Source organism: Cetorhinus maximus, chromosome 8 (assembly GCF_964194155.1).
Source record: "Cetorhinus maximus chromosome 8, sCetMax3.hap1.1, whole genome shotgun sequence".
NCBI classification, from domain to species: domain Eukaryota; kingdom Metazoa; phylum Chordata; class Chondrichthyes; order Lamniformes; family Cetorhinidae; genus Cetorhinus; species Cetorhinus maximus.
The window spans coordinates 115,036,536-115,055,740 of NC_135886.1; the positions used below are offsets into that span (position 1 = coordinate 115,036,536).

The 19,205-nt window shown below is 42.5% G+C and overlaps 1 protein-coding gene across 1 annotated transcript in view; it reads left to right on the forward strand.

Moving 5' to 3' along the window:
• Nucleotides 1-19,205, forward strand: part of tenm1 (teneurin transmembrane protein 1) — a 1,283,715-nt gene that overhangs the window by 1,208,880 nt on the left and 55,630 nt on the right. The window contains exon 26 of the mRNA XM_078547452.1: nt 11,773-11,945. Coding sequence (XP_078403578.1) covers nt 11,773-11,945 — 173 coding nt within the window. The remainder of the gene's footprint in view (nt 1-11,772; nt 11,946-19,205) is intronic.

Below are 19,205 nucleotides of genomic sequence, written 5' to 3' on the forward strand. Positions count from 1 at the left end.
CTTGATCAGGCTATCACAACTGTTTTGCAATTTGTATTTATTACGAGATGTGTGCACTGAATTCAGAAGTAATAATTCCACCAAGACCTTTATAGAGATTTTAAAAATTAAATTAAAATATTTATTAACAAAATAAAAGATTTCAAGCACATACATAAGACTACAAATACTTACTGCTATAAAATTCCGAATTAACCTGACCCCAAGTTACACCCCTTTTAAGGCAATAGTCCAAAATAGATATTAGATTTAAAACAGAACCAACAAGTTAACACAATACCCACTTGATAGTGAAATTTCAAATGGCTTTTCCCCAACTTCAGTTTTGTTTTATAGCAGACTCATGCACACATGGCTAGAAGCTTCATTAAAGCTATTTCACACACTCCTGTTAGATCTTACATGGTCTCCTTCCCACATAGCATTTTATTCTCCTTTATATATGTTTCTCTCTTTTTAATATGTAAATTCTATTGTTCCATATGTCTTTGAAACTGTATCTTCCTCATAATATAAAAACTTTCATGTTGCCAATATTGTCAGTAACCTTTGGGAAAAAATAAACACACTCCTTAGCCATGCTTATCTGGCTAGTTGTAAACAGACTAACATCCCTTTGAAATCCAAATATCCCTTCATTTATCGAAAAATGCAAATTCCCTTCACACCTTACATGCTAAGCCAGCTTTCATGTTTACTGATTAGCATGTCAAGCACATAGCTTCTTTTGATAATTTCAAGCTTGCAGTCTACTTGACTACAAATGTAATTAAATCACACAGACCCAATTATACTTACCTCCATAAATCTACTTCACAATAAACCATTAAAAAATTATGAAAAATATTATACTTTCATCACAACAGTGAAAAGAAGTATACTCTAAACAATAATATAACAGAGACATCTGAAAGTTTTATTTATGGTATATTGAATACAAAAGCTAAGAAAATGGTGCTGAATTTGTGCAAGGCATTGATTTGGCCTAAGTAGGAGTATTATGTGCAATTCTGGGTGTGCAATTTAGGGCAAGTGTTGAAGTCATGGAATGGGTCCAGCAAAAATTCATAGAATTATATCCGCAATGAGAAGTTAAAGTTAGAAATATTGAAGCTTTTTTACTGAAATAAAACAAGTTACAAGCCATCTGTTACAGCTGGGATGGGAGGAGTGCACTGTCTACCTCTAGTCCCACTACTCCACGGGTCACAATATATATTTTAAGGATGTTTCCAGCTAGTTATGTGCCCAAATAGCTGCTTTCCTTATTAATCTCAGAATGACCACTCAATGACCAGGTTTCCTCAATAAACAACAAAATTATTAGATTATTATAAAACCAGTCTTGTCAAAAAATAAAATAAAAATAGAGGAATTCTGCCAAAGGTTAAAAGTGAATGGTTCAAAGGAAAAGGAAAGATAGTGGAGCCCTTGGCGTCCGGGTTATACGGTTGATCTCTCAGTGCTGATCTGTGAAACAGTCAATGACTCTTGCACTGCTTTTCAGGCGGACTCAAGGAACACTTGCAGGTACTCAATTCTAGCATGCAGATCAACTGAGAAGCAGCTGAAATTCACACCTGGCTGCGGACTGGCCCTGGACTGCAAAAAGGCTGCTGTCTTCTTTTTCACAAGCAGTTGGACCTTTTAAAGCAAAACCAAAACCAACTCGTTAAACACAGTTTTCCAGGCATGTTTCTTTTCAGAGCCATAAACCACCAGGTGACCCCTTTTGTACACAGTCCACCAGGGTTGAGAGGTTTCCAGCTTCCTTAAAACTGCTTAATTACCTTTTCTTGTAAAAAGATGTTTTTTCCAGGAATAGCAATCAGAGTCCTGCATTACCCTTTAAGGGAGTGTCTTTTAAAACACAAATTCTTCCAGAATGTTCCTTGAAGATGAACCATTTTCTGTGATTAAAGACAACAGTATGGAAGTTTTCAGAGAATGGAAGCTGTAACAGAATAAATATTGAAAGATTTTTATGCTGTTTGACAAATTAGTACCAAGGGAGAGGGGCTCAAAATTATTTTCAGAAAATTCAAATCTTTTCACATAGAGTACAGTTAGAACATAGTGGCTATTGAAGCAGAGACTATAACATCATTTAAAAGGTTGTTGCATAAGTATTTGAAGACAAAAAATCTAAAGTCATAGGGGCAGGGAAAGGAGAAATGCAATTAGAGTTGGTAGCTCCAGATGATGGGATAATGCCAGCAGAGGCCTCATAGGCCAACTGCCCCCATCCTGCGCTATAACTTCAAAAATTCAATTACTGGTAAGATATTCAAAAATTGAAATGACAATTCTTAGAGAAGTGGTTAAACATGCACATGTGAAAAATGTATTTTTTTTTACAAGTATTATTTTTAACTCTTAGCGGTCTAAAGGGGAAAATAGTAGCCAAAAATACATTTTTTAAAGTATTTTAAGCTGTTTGATTTTTTTCTCTTTTTATTGGTGAGCTCTCTTAACTGGTCATTTTGAATTGGTTGCATTCATAAGTCAATGGCATTTGCTTACTGGTAATTTCCTAGCTTTTCGTTTGCACACTCCCTGTATCTTGAATTCTGATTTATCACTTTTTCTTGAGCCAGTTACTAAAGTTTGATGCTAGCGCTTGATGAAGGGGATTGTGAGGCAGAAAATGCAAATAAACAAGGACTATGCACACATGTACCAATTTTGCAACATAGATGGACTAAAGGTTTTTTAAATTGATTTCCTGGCTATTAGCATTAAAGCTTGCACAAACATACCCGTGTCTTAAGGATTTACAAAATCTCTTGATTATGCAAATGTATTTAAGGTACATTTTAATAATACTTGAGCTAAGTACTTCAGACTGATTTCTTGAGAGGTACACTTGGTTGTCGTTGATTGAGAACACTTGAGTTTGATGACAGTCTGATGGCACATTGGAATAAATCACAGGCGGGTGGGGAAATGCAGAAACAACATAGGAACTGTGTTCAAAAAGCAATGCTTGAAAAATGTGAAATGTAATGTAAAAGGTCCTTTTTCCAGTTCAGTGAAAAGGAATAATGGGCATTGAGTGTGTTATCTTACCAAAGTAGGAGTAAGCCAGAGCATTGTCAGGCTTTCAGTTTTATCAACACTCACAGGCTTATGGATTTTGCACCTTTATGTGAATGTACAATTCACAGAGGTAAGAGATGAGAGAAAAAAAAAAGACTATTATCTTTCTCATCAAATAGACAAAAAAAACCCTTGCATTTATATACAGGTACGGTGTCTCAAATCCAGCTGTCCAAAAGCCAGAGTTGTCTGAAAACCGAACACTTTTAAAATGCTCCATAGATCATTTTTAATTGACTAAGTCAAAAAAAGACTTATCTTGACAATTCAGCTAGGCGCTGCATTGGCACGTTGTGGCTCCAGACTGATTCATGGCTTCGCCACTCCATTCCACGCTCCAAGCAACTCTTGACCCTACCCCACCTGGCTTGACCCAAACTGCCCACCAGACCTGAAATCCGGCAAAATCTGGCCTTGGTCCCAAGGTTGCAAGATTTGAGGTACTGTACCTGTAGCACTTTTCACGACCACCGGACATCTCAAAATGCTTTACAGTCAATACTGCACTTTGGGAGCTGGATTTTCACTACAGAGGCTGGTGGCTTGAGTTGGGAAATTTCTTGACTCCACAGATCCACCTTGGTTTAAAAGGCCCCGAATCTCTCAATTTACACTTTGGGGGGAGTTGGGGGGCAGGTGTAGGATGGAGTTAGGCCCGTCCACCGTGGAATCAGGTCCTGGGTGGCCACAGGTCAGGCGAGTGCCAAGGCAGTCTGGTTAGAAGGCCCACCGCTGTTCTCTGGGTCTTTGTCCCAATTGCAATAAAAACAGTTAGGACCTCTAGCCTTCTCCCCTCACACCACCTCACCCCCATACCCACTCCCATTGCCCCTCATACTCACCATGACAACCTGATGCCAACTCATGCCACCCAACCACTTGCCATGGTCCCTCATACTCTGTGCAAAATCAATGACAATTCATGCCCCTTCCATGCCTATTCACCCAGTATGCATTATGTACATAACCAATCACTGAGTAAAAAAAACACCCATTCAGAAAGCGTCTTTGATAAACAAAATGCTGTTCCTACAATGTTATAAAAGTGTCAATCAGACAAAACATAAAGTATCAATATCAGAGGCTTCAAATACACCAGACCTCTTAATTTTGTCCAAACAAACATTGAGACATTGACTAAAGAGATCACAAAAATCAACTTATTATAATCACTTAAAGATGCCAATCAAGCAAAGTCAACAATTCATTTCACTTGTCAAAACAGATTCACAGCTGAACTAATGGACCCAGTCTCCTCACAAGGTCCTCTCTTCATAAATAACAATGTTCCAGTCAATTCACTCCACATTACCTTAAGGAACAATTAAATGCATTGAATATAGGTAAGGCCATTTGGTCATGAGCAGCTGGGAATAGGGAATGAATGCAAACTTGCCCAGCTTCACCCATTTCCCAAAAAGAAAAAAAAAGTTATCAAAGCTATCATTTTAGCTTTAGGAAGTTTCTGCTTCCAATAGTGTATTATCTACTGCAATGCAAATTATTGCATCCATCACTTCCCTATTCACAGTAGTACGAGATTCAGCAGAAACCACAGAGGCTCACTGTCTACAGCGAATATCACCTAGCTGTGTTCATATTGGCCCCGATTTTGCAAACGCAGCAATATATGTGCCAGGAGCGGCTGGCTGCCTGAACCAAGTTGCCCCGAAGCACACTAAGGTGATTGCTCAATTTTGCATTGTCAGCTAATTTGAATACCAAGAATCAGATCCCAGCACGGTTTTGGCTTTGCACCAACAGCTATCAAAATGAAGAAATAACATAAAAAATAATATGCGCACTTAAAGAGAAGGTGCTGCAAAATTATTTCAGCATTTATAAGGTGTCAAATGGATTTTAACTACTTGTCACTCTTTGCCAAGACTGTACAGGGGCGGTGGAAGAAATTGTTTTAGACATAACATGAAGTGAAATGAAACCCAATGTGAAGGCATGGAAGCGAGCTGATGGCCAAGTAGTAAAGTGGAGAGGAATCTAACCTCATTTGATGGATTCCAAAGTGGATGTGCTACTGTGTGCAGTGGGTATGAGGAGCAAAGGTACATCAGCACATTTTCCACAGAGAACAAAAATGCATTTTCTGGTCAGAGGCTGCCAACCACACTTTCCCTAGGTGCCATCTTCAATGCACTGCACTTGGGCACCCCAGAAAGAAACATTCTTTGCCTGACAAAACCGTCATCTAGACCCAGGGAGAGTGGGGAACATTTTGCTGCTTGCAAATAAGTTTGCAGTCATTTTGCTTGACGTCTCTGTGGATAGATGACTGATTTGACATATGCCACCTATAGTTCCTTTGAAAGATCACGTGGCATAAAAATTTAAAACCGGAAATTCATGCCTGTCATGACACATGCTTGGCTGACCTCCCACATTTGACCCTCTGTAAACTTTAGATCATCCAAAACTCTGCTACCTGTGTCCTGACTTGCACCAAGTTCTGTTCACCTATCACCCCTGTGCTCGCAGACCTACACTGGCTCTCGGACAAGCAACATCCATATTTTAAAATTCGGATCCTTGTTTTCAAATTCCTCCATGTAATTCCTGTAATCTCCTCCAGCCCGCAATCTCCAAGATAGCCATGTTCTTCTACTTCCGACCTCTGGATCAACCCTGGTTTCAATCACTACGCTATTGGTAGCCTTGCTTTCAGTTTCTTAAGTCATAGGAATTCCCTCTCTAAACCTCTCTGTCTCTTTACTATCTTTTCCTGCTTTAGCCCCTTAGAGCCTACCTCATTGACAAACTGTTAATCATCTGCTCCAACATCTCCTTACGCAACTTGGTGTCAAATTTTGCTTTCTACCACTCCTGTGAAATGTATTGGGATGTTTAATTACATTAAAGGTGCTATATAAAGTACAAGTTATTGTTAAAACAAGGGATGGTGTTTAATTGAGGCAAGGCGACAGGGTCCTCTGTAGAGAGCTCCGCATCGCCGCTTTTCCAGAAGGCCAACCAAATGAAGTGCCAATCAGGCACCTAACTGGCCAGTGGCCGGCATTACCCAGGGTCAAGGACCCAGGGGCAGATGTCCCGCCTGCTTAGAACTGCCAGCCAATCAGAGCCTGGTAGCTCTTCATTGCTCGGCAGCACCATCGGGCAGTGGTTGCTGTTGGTACTACACCCAGCCAATACTTAGAATCATCAATGGACTCAAGCACAAGTGAGTGATTGCGGGGGTGGGGGGGATCACAGGGGAGGGGTGGGGGGAGGCAGCAAGGGCAGGGGTGGCTCTAGGTGGTCTCCTCCCTCCCCAATGTTGGGTCCTTCAATCAGGCACCGAGTGCGTTTGAACAAGGAACCCCAAGAAGTAGGCCCTGGATGGCCACGGGGAAAAGCGAATGCCAAGGCAGACTGGTTAGAAACCCCATCTTGATTCTCTGGGACTTTGTCCCAAATGTAATAAAAGCAGTTAAGACTTCCAGCCCTTTCCCCTCGCACCACCTCACCCCCACACCCACTCCCATTGCCCCTCATACTCACCATGTCAACTCAATGCCAACTCATACAACCCACCAAAATGAGTTTGCTTTTTGGGTTTCCTGCATGGCAATTCCCCTACCCGCTGCTGGGTGAATACCAGCGGCAGCAGGGTGAGACCCTTTATGGGCATTAATTACCCACTTAAGCCCTCAAATGGAGGCAGGCCAGAAGGCCGTCCACAGGTCTTCCCACTCACCACCATCCCACCTGATTTAACACTGCCCACCACCAAACTCACATGAGGGTGGCATTAAATGCCACTCTTATTACTGCAGGTTGATGTGTTAGAGATGGCATAGCTATGTGTCAGCCTTGCTCAGTGGTAGCAGTCTTGCTTTTGAATCAGAAAGTTCTGTTCAAGCTTAACTTCAAAGACTTTAATGCGTAATCTTGACCAGTATTACCCAATAAATTTTCACCTAGAATCAGATATGGCTAATTGCATTGTCAGAAAACCATAAGATTTGGTTTATATTCAGGCCCCTTCAGCATAAATCGGGTAAGCTGCCAAACACTCAGTTAGCAATATCAGCTGGATCGCAACACTGGGAGGTGAGAAATACAGCCATTTGAGTACAAGCTGAGCCAGAGATCAATGGCAAAAGGGGAGGATGCCCATCAGGAGGAGGGGAGATACCACCCAATGGCTGAGCACAAGGCTACAATATATGTAACGGGACAGGAAGAACATTCTACTCTTCCTGGCCCTTTTAAAATTTTCCACAAAATGTAGACCGTTTTGGGGTGGTCTATAGTGGATCATTTAGGGATCATTGGTTGGGCCATTCACCACCTGGTACAGGCGGGTGGATTGCATCTGGTGCAGCTGAAAATGGCAAATGTCATCCTACAACCAACGTTGGACCCCAAATTGTGATAAAAGCAGCTTCCAGGTCATTTACATTGGGGGGCATTGGAAAACTAAAGGGTGGCTGAGGTTGCCATCCATTTTTCAGGTGCAAAATGGATGACAGTTGAAAATTGCTGCCAGGTACTGTTGGGAATAATCATAGCATTCTCTGTGTGATACAAAAACCAGTGAATTACAAGAATTTGACTGCATGCTCATTACAATCATCCTTTACCGCCAAATCATCTTACTCCTATTTTAATGTTTTAAAAACTGTAGCTGGGATTCCTCTCGCTATCGCCCACAGTAACAAATATAAACTGACCACTTACTTTATTCCAGCAGCAACAGAGATCCAGTTGTGTTTGAGTTCTAGGAAATTACACCTGATGTGTTGGGAAGAAATACAAACAAGGGAGACTCATCCAGTCTCCCAAAACCGATGCTGAAAAATAAAATAATGTGGTGTTTTTTTTTCCTAACTTAATGTGCCATTATTACAACAACAACTTATATTTATATAGCAACTTTAAAGTAATGAAACATTCCAAAGTCCTTCACAGGAGCATAATAAGACAAAGTAGGACACCGAGCCACTTAAGGAGATATTGGGCTGGAACTTACGGGGCGAGCATTGACTAACTGTCCACCCTGCAGCAATAACACCCTGCGGGCGGCAACAAGGAAAGTGTGGGACTTCCACCCCTCACTGGGAGGAAGTCCTGCCCTCAGGAGCTGCCGGCCAATCTGATTGGTCGGCAGCTCTTGCCGCCCCAGCAGCACCACAGGTCAGTAGTGGGCACTGCTGGGATGGCAAGCAGACCCAGAATGAAGACCCCAATGGATCCCAGACTCAGGTAAGTCAGGGTATTGGGTGGGGAGGGATCAGGCACCTTAGGGAGGGGGGGAGAGAGGGGTGATGCTGTGGGTTTTACAGTGCAGGCCGAGAGGAAGAAAGGTGGGTACTATCTTTGGGGCTGCCCCCAAAGGGTCCGACTCAGGAGATAGTACCACTACGCCTCCTTGCAGCCCTTTTAAAAGCTTTTTTGAAGAAACAGGCTGCCCACTTCTTCCTGCCTGACAATGCCAACTGTGTAATTGGAGTCAATTGGCCTGTAAACAAGCTTAATTGACCCTTAATCATTTACTTAAAAATGGTGGGTGGGCTGCTGATTTCAGCAACCTGCGCAACTCCTGTGTTTTGGGGATAGCTCAGGGATGGGCGAGACAAAGATGTGCTAGCCTCCCATCGTATTTTGCGTGTCCCCCGAAGGCCACCCCCCTCCCCCGCAATCCTGCAAAAGGAAAATCCGGCGGGTGGCTATAAAATTCAGCCCATTAGGTCAGACGACCAAAAGCTTGGATAAAGAGGTAGGTCTTAAGAAGTGTCTTAAAAGGAGGAAAGTGTGGTAGAGTGGAGAGGTGTAGGGAGGGAATGCCAGAGCTTGGAGCCCAGGCAACTGAAGGCATGGCCATCAAAGGCGAGCAATTACAACTGGGAATGCACAAGAGTCCAGAATTAGAGGAACACAGATACCTCGGAGGTTTGTGGGGCTGGAGGAGACTACAGAGTTGAAGAGGAGGGGAGGCTATGGAGGGATTTGAATACAAGGATGAGAATTTTAAAATCGAGGTATTACCGAAACAGGACCCCATGTAAGTGAGTAAGTGCAGGGTTTATGGATGAACAAAATTTGGCGTGAGTTAGGAAATGGGCAGCACAGATTTGGCTGAGCTCAGTTTTATGGAGGGTGCAAGATGGAGACTGGACAAACTGTCAAATCTAGAGGTAACATAGCAATGAATGAAGGCTTCAGCTGCAGGTGAGCTGACGAAGGGGTAAATATGAGCAAAATTACAGGCTTGGTGGTAGACTTTCTCAGTGAAGGAGCGGATACGTGATCAGAAGTTCATCTCGGGGTCAAGCACGACACCAAAGTTGCAAACAATCTATTTCAGCCTCAGGCAGTTGCCAGGGAGAAGGATGGAGTAGGTGAATGAATAGTGTTTGTGGCAGCGCCCAAAGACAATGGGCAAAATTTTGCCCTTGATGGGCAGGCAGGCCCCACCAGCTTGGTGGCGGGCACGCAGCCGATCGCCGCCACCGAAACGGGCCCCGGCGCCATTTTAAGTGGGTGGGCCAATTAAGGCCCAGCCAGCAGGCTGCCCGACATGAAGCGCTATGTGCTTCCTGTGCGGGCGGGAGGGATTCCCCAACTGCCAGAGTGTGCTCTTTCGCGCATGCGCATGAAAGAGCACACATCTCCCTGAGGCTAAGTGCTGCCCCAGGGAGAGCGCTGAAAGTTTTTGAAAGTTTAAAAATAGAAAAATAAAAAAATTATTCACATGTCCCCCTCATGCAATAATGTCACACGAGATGGGACATGTTAATAAATATCACAGAAACTTTATTAAAGTTTTTTAAAACCAACATGAAACTTCATCCCGCCGGTGGATGAGGTTTCATGTTTTTTCAGAAGCCCGCTGGGGCTCCTGGCCTGCCCGACAACCTTAAGGTTGGACGGGCAAGGCCTTTAATTGATTTAACTACCCTATCAATGGCCTCAATTGACCATTGACAGGTCGGCGGGCAGACAGCTGATCGAGCTGTCCCCCCACCTTCCTGAATATTTAAATGGGGCGGGATGACGTCGGCGGTTCTGCCCAACATCATCCCGCGTCATTTTCACATCGGAAAGCGGGCCCCACCCCCAGCTTGCCAACGGAAATATTCTGCCCAATGGGTGGAAATATTCCGTGCCCGCTGGTACAAGCATCATGGCGGGTGTGAGCAGGCAATATGGCGAAAGCCAAAACTCGATTTCATGACGTCATGAAATCAGTTTGCAATCGTCCACTCCGTCCATCAATGAGCAGCCCCATTTCCCACCACCACACATTGGGAACTTCATTGTAATATACCTGTATCATTATAAGCCCAGCTCGTGAGAATCATCCCCCCATGCTGGATCATCTGGGACGTGTTTCACAACTGAACATAAGCGACGTGCACCTGGACAGCTGCAATTCACTCGGGACTTTGAAACTTGTTTGCCTATCTTGCTTCGGGCAGCACTCGCGGTCATCAGTGCCCTGAACCAGCAGCACAACATCACTTTTAGTGGGGCTCATGGGCACGTCTCTACTCATGAGACTAGCTGTAAGGTGGGTGTGGCTTCTCAACAGCTGCAGAGCTATGACTTGCTTGTGGAAGGGGGAGATGTGGCCTCAGGCAAGGGACGAGGCTGCAGGGCTAGGGCATTACTAGGGAAGGGGGTATCCCAAGGCAGGTGTTGATCTGTGCAAGTGGCCTCGAGAGTGAGGGCTGAGAAGAAAGTCCCCAGAGGAGATGAGTCCAGATGGAGATGTGAGAGTGTGTGTGAGAGTGGTGATGCTCATTGAGCTGGCAGTGAGAGATGCCAATGAATGTGTGATGGGCTTGAGAGTGGGTGAGTTTAGAGTGATGAGATGGTTGCCTTACCCTGGCGGCATGGGTAAGATCATTCATCCTCTTTCTGCACTAGATGGCAAATCTCTTCTGTGTTGCATTAGCACTGACCACAACTGCCACCGCCTCCCAAGCTGGAGTGGTGACACTGATGGGTCTCCAGCAGCCAGAGTGGGGGTAGCCGTCATGGCGGCGGGCTCCAACGGTACCCAGCAGGCATCCCAAGGATGCGTCACTGAAATGGGGGGCTGCAGTTTTCTTTCCTTTCAGGCCCATGTCTTCTGTACAACAGTCCTGAGCTGGAAGCACTGAGAGAGGTGCATGCAGCTGCACTCTAAATATAGCGCCCTGCATGAGGAAATAACGAGGTGATGGTGTGGCGGACGAATCAGAGGCCACCCGCCTGTAAAACGGCATCTTTCCCGGGAATGCATGATTAATGAGGCGGGATTGGGACATTACAGCGCAAAAACCCGCCATTGCGGCCAGCGGGTATAACGTCCTTTTTCCCACAAGCTACCGCACTTGGTGCAAATCTGAGATGATTCTGCCCAATGGCTTCAGTATTCCCTATATTAAACTGGAGGAAGTTTCTGCTCACCCTGTACTGGATGTCAGACAAGTAGCCTGACAAGTCAGAGACTTGGAGGGATCAAGAATGGTGATTGTGAGGTCGAGCTGAATGGACATGTAGAATCTGATGGATCTTTGGACTCATCTTAATCTAAAAGGAAAGTTGAATTTTTGGTCCCTCCATCCCTAGAGCAGAACATCCTGTAATAAGGGATCTTTGTACGGTGTCAACAACATGTGCTATTATTTCTATTTTATTTCTTTAAAACTTTTTATGTTTTTCACTCAGGTATGACAGTGATGGTCATCTGACAAATGTGACTTTTCCTACTGGCCAAGTCAGCAGTTTCTATCGTGATGTGGACAAATCAGTACAAGTGGAAGCAAATCTATCCAACAGAGAGAACTTCGCTATCACGGCCAACTTCTCAGCTACCAATGCTGTGTATATATACAAGCAAGGTAAACCAGGCACTATTCACTGAACACGCTAGTCTAAAGTATTACAAACTGCTTTTAATTTATTATGATTTGAGTCACAGATCTCACTGATCATGTAATATTTGTATTTTTGGGGCCGAATCTACCTCTGAGCTCAGGAAAACCCAACTTGTGCACTTTCACAGCTCCCAAACTAAACACCCAACCCATGTGTGACTTCACATACCATTTTTGTCTTTTCGCACAGCAGTCAGGTTCACAGTGCAGGGAAGTGGGAGTCCAGAGGCAGGTTGGTTAGAAGGCTCACCTCAGTTCACAAACACAGTATTCTAGTTCCCAACAGTGTTTAAAGGCCCCTTAAATCTTACTCCTCACCCTCCTAACCCACCACCATACCAACCCATGCCACCTTATATCACCATGCCACCCCATGCCACCTCCATGCCCCCATGAATTCACCATGCCCCCTCAGACCACACCTGCCACTTCTATGCTCCCATGTATCCTCCATGCCCTTCAAATAACTTCTCCCCCCTATGCCACCTTTATATCCCCATGTATCAACCTCCCCCTCAGATCACCCATGCCGCCTCTGCTCCCCTCCCCCCCCCCCACCCTGCCCCATTCATCCTGCATAGCCACTCACCCACTATGCACTATGTACAGTATTCAGATTCCATGCAATATTAATTGAAAATATTGGGGAAAAAAGTAAACCTCTCACCATCTGATATGAATCCCAAACATTTGTAGTGAGAAAAACATGCATTCTGCCACATGAAAAAACTTGTAATACTTGCTTATTAAATTAACTATTAAGTTTGTGTAAATAAACAATAAAATGCATCAAAGGGACAATCTGGGGGTTACTACAATTTCTTGAAACTGTCGTTCATTCTCAGATGAACAGAACAGCTACTGTGCCAAAACACAATAGCACTTGAAACTCAGCCAAGCATTGACAATGGCCACAGTTGTCCAAATAATAGACTACTTTCTGGGCAGGAGAGAACAGAAGGTGCTCATTTCGATTTCAAAGCTGAGTGCCTGTCAAACAATGTAAGGGAACAGATTTTTTTCAAATGTCAAAACCGTTTTTTAAAATCAGTCAAAGCCATTTAAATTGCCGCAGAAAAGTTGACAGCACAGGCTGACAGGCCATTTTGTAACATTTATTCACTGCATTATGGTGCCTTCTCCATTGGAAAATATTTGAACAAATACAGCAAATCCCATTTTAAGCTACCCTGTTTTGAGTCATTCCACTTTAACGTCAGTCAGGTAATGGGGGCCATATTCCCGTTTAGCATTGGGAGCTTTGTTTCAAAGTCATTTGGCTCCAGGCCTGACGTAGGACCATGTGATTAGGTCGGTGCCGTTTTAGAGCAGCCTCTGCCATTCCCTAACCCACCCTCTCACCGCCAACCCTCCAGTTCATGGCATTCAGCTGCTCCCTGACCTCCTGCCTTGCCGCCTCTATGGCTTCCTGACTCTCCCTCCCCAGTTCATGGTTTACCTCCTGCGAGTTGAAGCTGCTCTTCCTGCCTCTCACCACTTATTTCCAGAGTCCTTGCTAACAGAGGGAAGCAGTGGGCAAGAGAGCTGAGGAACGGAAGGTTTGGCAAAAGGAAGGCTCCACAGATACCAGGAATGTCAGGGAGCAGCAGAGGTTGTGAACTGTGGGTTGGTAGCAAGAGGCGGGTAAATGAGTGGCAGAGGCCATGAACTGAAATGTCGGCAGTGAGAGGGCGGGCCAGGCATTGGAATGTGTATAAAGTGAGAAGTTTGGTGAGCAGGATCGGGGGTGAGCAGGAGAAGCACTAAGAGGGTGGTAAGTAGAAAATTAGCGTAATACCTTTAAATTTTTGAATTTATTTTATTTTAAACGTTATTTCATTTACCAATATAGGAATTTATCGATGCAAAGTATTTCAACTGACAGGGTATAATGTTTTAATTTTTTTTTGATGAGAAAGAACCTACAGAACCAGGTTTTACTTTGGTTTTAATGGGAAAATCTGATTTGCTTAAACTTGTTTCATTTAAAGTTGCACTTTTCACATCTACTTCATAATACAGCACCTAGTCATGACATTTGAAGGCACGAAAACACTTTACGCTTACCTTTCATAAAGTTCGAAACCCCTCAGTAGGCTTTCCATTTTCTTTACAAACCTGGCGTCCTTTTAATGGGCTACCAAAATTCCACACCACCAGATGAAAATGGTATGTGGGAGGAAATCCAATTTTTGACCCCGATTTAAAATGGGGAACTCGAACTCAGCAGGTCCAGGTATGCGTTTTTCACACTAGATGTTCCCAACCCACAAAAAGGCGGAAGGAAAATGGTGCAGCGTTGAGAATGTGGAGGAAAATCAGATTTCCTCCAGAAAATATCCAAAGAATGGCCTCTTGCGCACCGAAATGAGCCCCCGGCCCCTGATGTCTCTTGAAAATGCTTCTACTTGTAGCATTTGCTCTGGGGGTTTAGGATATTTGTGGAGTATTGTTGAATTGAGTATATTGATAACAATGCAAAGTTTGCAGAATTGTATTGTTTTCTTGGAAATATATGTTATATGTCAAGTACGAAACACTGTATTTTGGTCAAATGGTTGAAGGAGCAATAGATTTGACTTACGTCTGTTTCACCTGGCAAAGATTTTTGGCCTGTTAAAAAAAATATATGAATAATTAAATATACAGCTAAATATAGCTTTAGCAATGTAAACATAAGTTTTACAAAATAATTACCATTTGCAAAAGCATTTCAACTACTTTTTGTTAACTTAATGTGATGTAATTGCTTGTCAAGGCACATTGTCAGCTCAAATCCTGGAATGTTAAGGACAGAAGCACAGTTTGTGAAACGTGTTTATCCTGCATGAAGAACAGTCACTGTTTAAACTTTATTTTCTAAAATCTGAAATCAACTCAACAAATTTTCCTGTACTTTTCACTGAAAAGCTGAGCACCGAAATGCTCTCAAGGATCATTTATAATCATTATGTGTACAATGATGTCACAAATGAAATGTGTGCCCAGCTCAGGACCCGAATTTTAATGCAAAAAATAGGTAGAATTACAAAAAGAATTGATTTTGTTTTGAAATTGTGCAAGAATCATTTGTTTCTATCAAACCATGACCTCAACATAGGCAGAGACTATGACGCACATTGGTGAAACCCAATTTTATTGAGCCAGGGCTGTAATTTAGCATAAAATGCTTGTCGATAATGTAAAAATGTTGCCACTTTCCCTGCAATTCACACAGTAATTAACTTCTTTAATGTCTCTCTATGGAAGTTGCCTAACCCTGAGCAGAAACAATTATAAGAAATCGGTTTGTTGTTTGAATTCTGTGTTCCATTGAAACATATATTTTAAATAGGCACCACATCCTTTTCAGTCTCAATAAACCCAGAGATTAACTGCCATGTCATAAATCAAAAGTGAAATAGAATTCTGGCATTCTTGTCAATCATTAAACCCACTCCAGTTGTAGATAGCAGTAACGGAAGTATACTGCGCAGATCATCTGTCAGTCAATCAATTCGTAATCAATCAGTCTTTTTAAAATTTACATTTAAATTATCCCAAAATAAGGTTAATAGTGAACCAAAAGAAAATGGATTAAAGTGGCAACTGCTGGAAGTGTTGCTAAGTTTCAAATGTATCTTTTAAAGAATGCGATCTTATTGCATTTTTGCTGTATTTATAGGCTCAGTTTGCAACAAAATTAGCACAGATTTTATAACAACTTAATTAAGAGTGTGTAGTAAAATTTTCTACTGATTTCTCTTTTCCCTTCCTAATAAACCGTAGAAGCACTGGCTGAGATTTTCTATTTTGCAGAATCCTTTGGCCTCATTCCACCCACTCCATTAGCTCACCCCCTGACCTTAGCTGATTTTTTTGGGATCAGGATCTTTTAAGTTAGTTTTTGTTAGTTCTAGGCAGAATTACCACTTCAACTGGGGGGCCTTCTGGGGTGGGGTGGGGGTGACGGGGAGAAATGGGTTGCAAAATAGTAACAGTCCTCAGAGGTCATCCAATTGCTTGCAAAGGCTGCAGCGGTACTTTAAATGTTAAATCCCCCTACCATCATAGGAACTGCACTTGTTGAACATGCATAGGCTTTCCTAGCATCCAGTGTTGTTAGGGTACAAATGATAGGAAATACATTGTGTGATGTACTACCATTATTTGTATGTACTTTGGGCAGGCATATTCTATATTCCCTGTCACAGCTACTAACAGAGCCTGGAAGTGGTGAGTGAGCATGAAGGCTAAATTCAAGAGCCATGCCCTATCCACATATACTTGAGTTTCATAAGTAAATCCTTTTAACTCCAATGGAACGTGATGACTACTTTCTAACCTTGCTCTCACTGTGACATACAATCAGCTCAGTTACTGTGCATGTTCCCGTTAACACCCCCTTCTAATAGCTAAGTCATCACACTGTAGAACTTCAGGCTGGGGACAACTATTTGGTTTTTTAACCTGTCTGTCATGCTGAATTGTTTTCAGAGCTTTCCCCTCCCACATTTCGAGTTCTCAAAATAGAATACATTCCAAACATTACAGAATGATTCATACAAAAAATGACAGATTAGTGGAGCAACCAATCAATTGTCTGCATCCCTTCTGCCTGTAGCAATGAAGGTTGTAGCATGAATAAAATCAGTTGACCACTTGGCTAATCATGTGTCTCCCACCAGATATTTCTGGAATCCTACCCGCAGCAGAATAGAGTTTCACCTGAGTTCTAATGTAAATTGTTGGAGCAAGTGGAAGTATTCACTCATGCTGAAAACTGATCTTCATAACTATCCCGGTTACTCAGTTGCTAACGGTAATGCTTAAATGAACAGAGTGCGCAGAAGATCCAGGGCTGTAAGTGGGGCCTTTAATCTAAATAGTTGTGGGAGTGGGGGTGGTGGTGTGGTGCGCAGGATAGGGTTCACATGAGTGGAGATTTCAAAATTAATGGCAAAGGGCAAGGTAATGGTGCAGGGTATCAATATGGGGAATGATAGCCAGAGCATGATAGGAAAGGACAGAGTACACAAACACCATCAAGAATGATAACAAGACAGAATTAAAGCCTGTTTATCTGAATTCATGCAGCATTCATAACAAGATGGATGAATTGATGGCACAAATAGAAATAAATGGGTATGATATTATAGCCATTAGGGGATGTGTTTGCAAAGTGACCAAGGCTGGGAACACAATATTCAAAGATATTTAGGAAGGATAACAATAAAGGAAAAGGAGGTGGGGTAACTCTGTTAATATCAGATGAGATCAGTACAATAGTGTGAAATGATCTTGACCTGGAAGACCAAGGTGCAGTATCCAACTGGGTGGAGATGAGAAATAGCAAGGGAAAGAAGTCACTGGTGGGGGTAGTTTATAGGCCCCCTAGCTAAAATAATGGGGGCTTGAAAGAAAGATGCTGCAATAATTATGGGAAATTTTATTTAGCATATAGATTGGATGAATAAAATTGGCAAAAGCAGCCTTGAGGATTAGTTCACGAGTGTATTCGGGACAGTTTCTTAGAACAAAACGTTCTGAACCAAGCAGTTTTAGACATAGCAATGTGTAATGAGATAGGATGAGATAATGATTTTATTGTAAAGAATCTTCTAGGCACTGAACATAATAAAATTCACATTCAGTTTGAGGGTGAGAAACATCGATCTGAAACGAGCGTCTTAAACTTAAATAAATAGCAATGGTATAAAACCAGAGTTGACTACCATGGCCTGAAAAAACATGTTAAATAGTAAGATCATAGAGAAGCAGTGGCAGACATTTAGGAGATATTTCATAACTCTCAGCAAATATATATTCCTATGAGAAGGGGCACCATCATGGCTAATGAAGGAAATTAAGGATGATATCAAATTGAAAGAAAAGGTGTGCAATGCTGCAAAGATTAGTGGTAGGCCAGAAGATTGGGGAAATTTTAGAAGCTAGAAAAAGATGACTAGAAAAGTAATAAAGAGGGTGAAATTAGAATATTAGGGTAAACAGGTAAGAAATATAAAAAGATACAGTAGGAAGAGAGTAGCTAAAGTAAATGTCAGTCTCTTACAGGATGAGACAGGGGAATTTTTAAAATTCATTCATGGGATGTGGGTGTCGCTGGCTAGGCCAGCATTTATTGCCCATCCCGAATTGCCCTTGTTCAGAGGGCATTTAAGAGTCAACCACATTGCTGTGAATCAGGAGTCACATGTAGGCCAGACCAGGTAAGGACAGCAGATTTTCTTCCCTAAAGGACATCAGTGAAACTGGATGGGTTTTTACAACAATCAACAGTGGTTTCATGATCATCATTAGACTTTTAATTCCAGATTCTTATTGAATTCAGATTCCGCCATCTGCCGTGGCGGGATTCAAACCCAGGTCCTCTGGATCTCTGGATTGCCAGTCCAGTGACAATACCACTACATCACCACCTCCCCAAATTAATTAATAATGGTAAACAAAGCAGAGGCTTTGAATGAGTGCTTTCTAACTGTCTTCATGGTAGAAGACACAAGAATCCTTCCATGACTAGCAGAAAAGCAAGGGGGAAAGGGGAGGGAGTAACTTAAAACAATCAATATGACTAGAGTAAAAATATAGAAAACAATAATGCGGTAAAAGCTGACAAGTTTCCTGGGCCTGATGGTCTGCATCTGAGGGTCTTAAAAGAAGTGACTGCAGTGATAGTGGATATGCACTTGTTGCAATCTTCCAAAATTCCCTAAGTTCTGCATAGGTCCCAATGGATTGGAAAACCGCAAACGTAACACGTCTATTCAAGAAAAGAGGGAGACAGAAAGCATGAAACTTTAGTCAAGTTAGCCTGGGATCTGTCATTTCAAAAAATGCTGGAATTCGTTATTAAATAAGTAGAAGCAGGACATCTAGAAAATCAAAATACTTTCAAGCAGCGTGAACATGGCTTTGTGAAAGAGAAAATGTATTCGACAAATTTAATAGAGTTTTTTGAGGATGTAACAAGCAAGGTTCATTAAGGGGAGCCAATAGATATAGTGTATTTGGATATCCAAAATCCATTTGGTAAAGTGCCACATAAGAGGTTACTACACAAAATAAAAGCTCATGGTGTTGGGAGTAATATATTAGCATGGATAGAGGATTGGCCAACTGACAGAAAATGGAGAGTCAGAATAAACTGTAACTAGTGGAGTGCCACAGGAATCAGTGCTGGGTCCTCAACTATTTATAATCTAAATGACTTGGATGAAGGAACGG